This window comes from Morone saxatilis, unplaced genomic scaffold, assembly GCF_004916995.1.
Source record: "Morone saxatilis isolate NCDOM2014 unplaced genomic scaffold, NCSU_SB_2.0 Contig5, whole genome shotgun sequence".
NCBI lineage: Eukaryota > Metazoa > Chordata > Actinopteri > Moronidae > Morone > Morone saxatilis.
The window spans coordinates 187,503-193,320 of NW_023340095.1; the positions used below are offsets into that span (position 1 = coordinate 187,503).

General features: G+C 42.8%; 1 protein-coding gene across 1 annotated transcript in view; it reads right to left on the reverse strand.

Annotated features, from left to right (window-relative positions):
• itgav (integrin, alpha V) overlaps positions 1–5,375 on the reverse strand; it is a gene marked incomplete in the record, with an annotated part of 10,144 nt that extends 4,769 nt beyond the window's left edge. Inside the window, 5 exon segments of the mRNA XM_035676557.1 lie at positions 2,595–2,643; positions 3,148–3,209; positions 4,109–4,223; positions 4,509–4,600; positions 5,339–5,375. Of these exon segments, the coding sequence (XP_035532450.1) occupies positions 2,595–2,643; positions 3,148–3,209; positions 4,109–4,223; positions 4,509–4,600; positions 5,339–5,375 (355 nt within the window).
• Positions 5,376–5,818: the final 443 nt, after the last annotated feature.

Genomic DNA, 5,818 nt, shown 5'->3' on the forward strand with positions numbered 1-5,818 from the left:
CATGTTGAGATGGTTTCATTGCTGCTTGGGAGGTCTGTGAAAACCTCCTTGAGTTTATAGTTTCTTATTTCTTTATTTACAGTCCAATAACCAGAACCAGAGAGCTGTAGCTTCCTCATATTTCCTGTAAGAACAAGTTCGAGACCTGTCGCTGTAGCTCATAGCGGCTGTGTGCTACGTCCCCTCAAGTCCAGCAATCTGTAGTGGATCCATTAGAGGGACTCTGGTGGACTGGGAGCTCCCAGTGAAAGCAGGTCCAGGACCGGGACTGAGGAGCAGCATCTGATGCTGACAGAGGATAGTTTGACTGCAGGGAATTAAAGGACTGGAGGTTGGTTTAGCAGTCAGCTAACGTAGCTGCACAGAGGGTTTTATTTTTTTTTTTTTTTAGACACAAGTGTAGAAAGGGAGAGATAATATTTAATATCTGCTGATACAGAGTCCGAGTGTGTGTGTGTGTGGTGTCTGTGTGTGGTGTGTGTGTGTGTGTGTGTGTGTGTGTTCTCTGTGTGTGGTGTGTGTCTTGTGGTGTGTTGTGTGTCTGTGTAATGTTTTGTGTGTGTGTCTGCATTAGAGGGTGGTGACACAGAATGTATCATTGAATGCTGAGTCAGTCCTCATGGTTCTCATATATTGTCGGGTGTGTGTTACTAATTATTTCCTGTTAAGGTCAACCACACACACTCTCTCACACACACACACACACACCTACACACACACCACACACACCACACACACCACACACACACACACTCACAGTCTGTTTCTCATTAACAGCTGTAAGTGTCTCTTGCCAGTTCCTTTAATTAGAGGTTGGTATGTTATTTCTAAAGCAGCTTGTAAACAGAATATAAAATTCATATGTTCTTTTCTGTTCTCTCACTGTTCTTCTCCACTGTTCTCCTCATTGTTCTCTCACTGTTCTCTCACTGTTCTCTCATTGTTCTCTCACTGTTCTTCTCACTGTTGACTGTTCTCTCCACTTTCCTCTCACTGTTCTCTCACTGTTCTGACTGTTCTCTCACTGTTCTCTCACTTTCTCTCATTGTTCTCTCACTTGTTCTCTCACTGGTTCTGGACGTTCTCTCACTGTTCTCTCACTGTTCTCCACTGTTTCTGACTGTTCTCTCAACTGTTCTCTCACTGTTCTCTCATTGTTCTCTCACTTTCTGACTGTTCTGCTCACTGTTCTCTCACTGTTCTCTCACTGTTCTGACTGTTCTCTCACTGTTCTCTCACTGTCTCTCATTGTTCTGATGTTCTCTTCATTGTTCTTCTCACTGTTCTCTCCACTGTTCTCTTAACGTTCTCCTCCTCTCTCTTCAGGCCAGCTGATTTCTGATGAACATCTCTGAGATTTTTACCCGGTTTGACAAAAAATACATCCACCCCGTACGGAAACACCTCGCCACCAAGATCGGCAGCGCTCAGTATGATGACAGTTACCTTGGTAACCACACAGCACACACACACACACACACACACACAGCCGAAGTGACAGCGAGTGGTGATGATGACGGGCCCAAGCATCTTCGGGGTGTGCTGCTGGTCGCGTCATGCTCGCCTAATTCGTATCTATCATTGTACGTTCAAATTATTATCCGGTCTGTCAGAACAATTTGTGTTTTCTGTATCTGTTTGTGTTCACAGGATACTCTGGTGACTGTTGGAGACTTTACACGATTGATGGAAAAGGAAGGTTAAATATAAACATATGTAGATTATTTTACCACCACATATCAGAACCTGCCTTACAAGCAGATCAATAATCTGAGCACCGATTAGATTTTACATACAGAAAATATTATTACATTAACTGTAGAGCTTGCACGTCAGTTCGATCATTGATACTGTGATATTTATTGATTAGTGTGACAATGAATCATTTTTGCAGCTTTCTATCAAGAAATGGATGAGGGCCTTTATGCCTTTATTTGACAGGGATAGCTTGGAGAGGGGAGAGAGAAAGGGCAGAGAGAGAGAAAGGGGGGCAGAGGAGAGAGGGACGACATGCAGCAAAGGGCCGCAGTTCGGACTCGAACCCGGCCGCTGCGTATATGGGTCGCCATGCTTACCAACTGAGCTAACCAAGCGCCCCGAAATATTGATTTTTAAAGTTCTGATTATTATTTATTATCTAAACTGGAAGTGTAATCAGTAAAAAAATAATAATAAACAAACGTCCTGCAGTTATTGAGTTCACTGTTCAGTGATCAGTTATTGAACTGATAATATGAATTAAGCTGCACTGGGCATTGCCACCTTTTTGCCATTTCAGAGAGCAAACAAAAAACATTTGATAGATCAATGGATGATGAAGAGTGTTAGTCAGATGTTCCACGTTGGTTGTCTTTCCAACATAGATTAGCTTAGCATATAGCATATCGATATATATCTAAGTACAGAAAAGGAGGAAGTTGACCGAGACTTGCTCAACTGTGACTGGAGCACAGAGCAGAAAGGGGCGGGGCTTAGGAAGGGTTAATTATCCATTCGACCCTGTTGGAAACCCTGAGGCTGGAGGAGTCCTGTATTATCGCAGACGAACGAAGGGAACATGGCTGACCAAACCAACCACACAGACACACACTCACCCTGCCAGTAGAAGCTGCCAGGTCCTCCCACCACCACTTTGTTGTTCTTCTGAAACCACAAGAACAAAAGTAAGGTCAGCTGGGTCACCTGCTGCTCCTGCTGTGTTTAAAATGAAGGTATTTACTGTGCTACCTTTATGTTTTAGTAGAGCTGAACTAAGATGGTGGTTAAACCTGAGGAACATCAGCCTCTTAACACTGTTAATGTGAGCACATTAGCATGTTGACCGTAGCATGAATGCAGCCGTGATAGCACTGAGTCTCTCTGTGTATTTCTGAACTCTGACGAGAGACAGGCTAGATGTTTCCCTGCTTCCAATCTTTATGCTAAGCTATAAGTGTGCATTTCATAACCACTAGCGTCCACTTCAAAACAATGAACAATCATTCATCTTTATGTGTATCTATATCTGCTACACTGGATTAGTTGTAGGCAATGTGAGTAAAATGTGATCCCAGACTCTGACACTGCTGCAGCTTCTGAATTAAAGCCTGTATAAATAATGACGTGATGAGATGTGACAGTCGTTTTGGGTTAGTTGTGGTGAGCTACCTTAAGGAAGTCGGCACTGAAGCCGGCCTGGCAGAAGCCCTGCCCCTCTGGTGAGTTCGCATCTGGACAGAGACATAAAAGAGGAGCATTAAATAATGTAAAAGAAGGTAGACAGAAGTCATTCAGCAGGGGAACAGTCTGAGCTTTAAACATATCAACGTTAACCATAAAACTGAAAGAAAACCCCACCTACAGTGACGTCAGTATTAACTGCACTTTCTCTAACGGCCACTAGAGGCTCCAGCAGTGAGTCCGTCTCCATAAGTTCTCATATTAAACTGCACAAATAAATGAGAGAGTCAGGTCTGCCAAGATGGCGACAGCTCTTCAGAAACCTAAGGGTGGCGTCACCGACGGCCATTTATAGTCTATGAAATTAACCAATGACATTTGACCTCTCAGAGGGTAATAGTGGCCACTTTAATGAGCTAAAGGTCCAGAGGGAAGCTAACCCGTAGCTAAGGAGAGTGGGGATGTTGTTGTCTGTTGGTAACAGGAAGAAGATCTGGATCCATGGGTCAGCTTTAATGTGATGTTACTCATAGATGTAGCAGTTGGAGAGTTTCTGTCAGCTGTTCCTCACACATCACAGAAAACGTCAGAGTTAGTTCACATGATTTATTTGGAGAGGAGAGGTATTCTGTCCGTTCAGATCGTGTTTTAATTAATGAAATACTACAGAGAAGCAGCAGCTCAGTGATTCATTGATCTGGCTGGGTGTGTTTCCTCACTGGGGGGGATTTAAAGATTGTCTCTGAGTTATGACGTTGGCTAATTATTGCTTGTTGCAAGATCAACTGTTTTTTCTGGTTACTCATCAGTAACCAGCCCTGATCAGCCCTGATCCAGGAGATAATGTGGATCAGAGCGAGTTGCTTAACCAACACCCACAATCCTTCTGGGTCTGTACTGCATGTTAACTGTAGAACAGCAGACGAGGGAGTCGGTGGAAAGGACGAACCTGATCTGCAGGGCGAGTACTCGACCACTTTGCTGTCTTTCTTCAGGTAACACGTTCCCACCGGCTCTCGCTCAGAGACACCAAAGGTGGACCACTGGTACAGGGGAGCACAGGCCTGGAGAACACACACAATGAGATGCATTTCATTTTCTTTACAGACATATATATATATATATATATATAACCATATCAGAATAAGATGATACAAACCAGTATGATACGATACGGTGAGATAAGATAAGATACGATGCATAGAGAAAAATATGTTATGTATATGTAATGTAATACCTGAAGTGAATTTCCTTGACTATTACTGTTTGATTAATGCTGCACACTGTCACTGTGTGTGTGTGTGTGCTGTGCTGTCTGTGCCCTGTTGTGTGTGTGTGTGTTTTCTTACCAGGATGTGTTCTCCATTAGATCGGACCGAGGCACCGAACCACTGCTTGGACTTAAACTCCATCTGAGCCCCCTCTGCGTTCCTCCTGTTATCTGTAAAGAGAGAGATCACCGTGTGATCCAATCAGAACCTGTGAATGTCACACATTGTTAAATATAATAAATATATAACAATATAACTGAGGATGTGGAAAAGTGTCTCTTCTCTCTCTTGAACAAATTACTTACTTGAGGACACAAATTACTAATTTGAGGGAATACATTTAGTAACTTTAGGGCATAAATTACCACTAATTTAACAGAACTTCTGGTTTCAGTGGACAGTTTTAGTTTCCAGTGATGAAAAAGCTTCAGTTTCAGTTCTTTCTCTACAAGTTGTATTAATGAGTCGAACACACGGTTTAGACAGTTAACTCCTGATGAACAACGGTTGGAAGCCATGCAGCTCATCATTTCACTCTGAAGTTTATCACTGAGGACGTCTATCGCACTCAACACTGCATCCTGTATAACTCTCTAAGAGCTGGATAAGTGTTCTGTATCTGTTTAAGGTTCTTATTGTCTAATGACTGGTGTTTACTTCAAGGTCCGGTTACTTGACATTTTGTACAAAGCACCTTAAAGATCAATACTCTTATCCCAGTTGGTACTGATCGAAAGTTATTTAACTTCTGTCTACCCTTGTTTCTCCTGTTGTTTTATGTCGTCCTGTATACACAGAAATCTCTTCTAGTGTCTCTCCCGATTGGCTGCTACAAAGGAGGCGTGTCCACCGCGGCCCCGACTACCGCCCTCTCAGGAGCTGAGGACCGTGATTGAAGCGGCACTCACTCTGGACCTCCAACAACCGAGTCCACAACTGCCTCATGTGCCTCAACATTCCTGTTTAGAAAGCTGTTGTTAACCCTGTTTGGACATTTTGAGGAACTCGCTTTGACACGTTACAACTAGTTTAGACTTTATCAACAACACTCAACACACTCATTTAGTTGCACGGTGTCTAGACACTAGTGTAGGGTGCTTTTAGTTTTGGTTAGTGTGGTTAGCTAGAGAGGCTTTCTTTCTTTCTTCATTTCAATTTTAGCTCCTTGAGTTCTCTTCTGGTTTTATTTGTTTCTTTAATTTAAACAGCACCCATCTGCCCTGTTTGCTCACCTTTTTCATTCTATATAAGATCTCTAATTTCCTTAAAATAAATAACTGACTTATCATTCAACATCTGGTTATGTTGCTTTCCTGTTCTGATTTTTTGAGCTGGGCTGTACCAACAACAAAACAGCACGAGCTCTGAGTGGCTGCTGGAATAAAAGA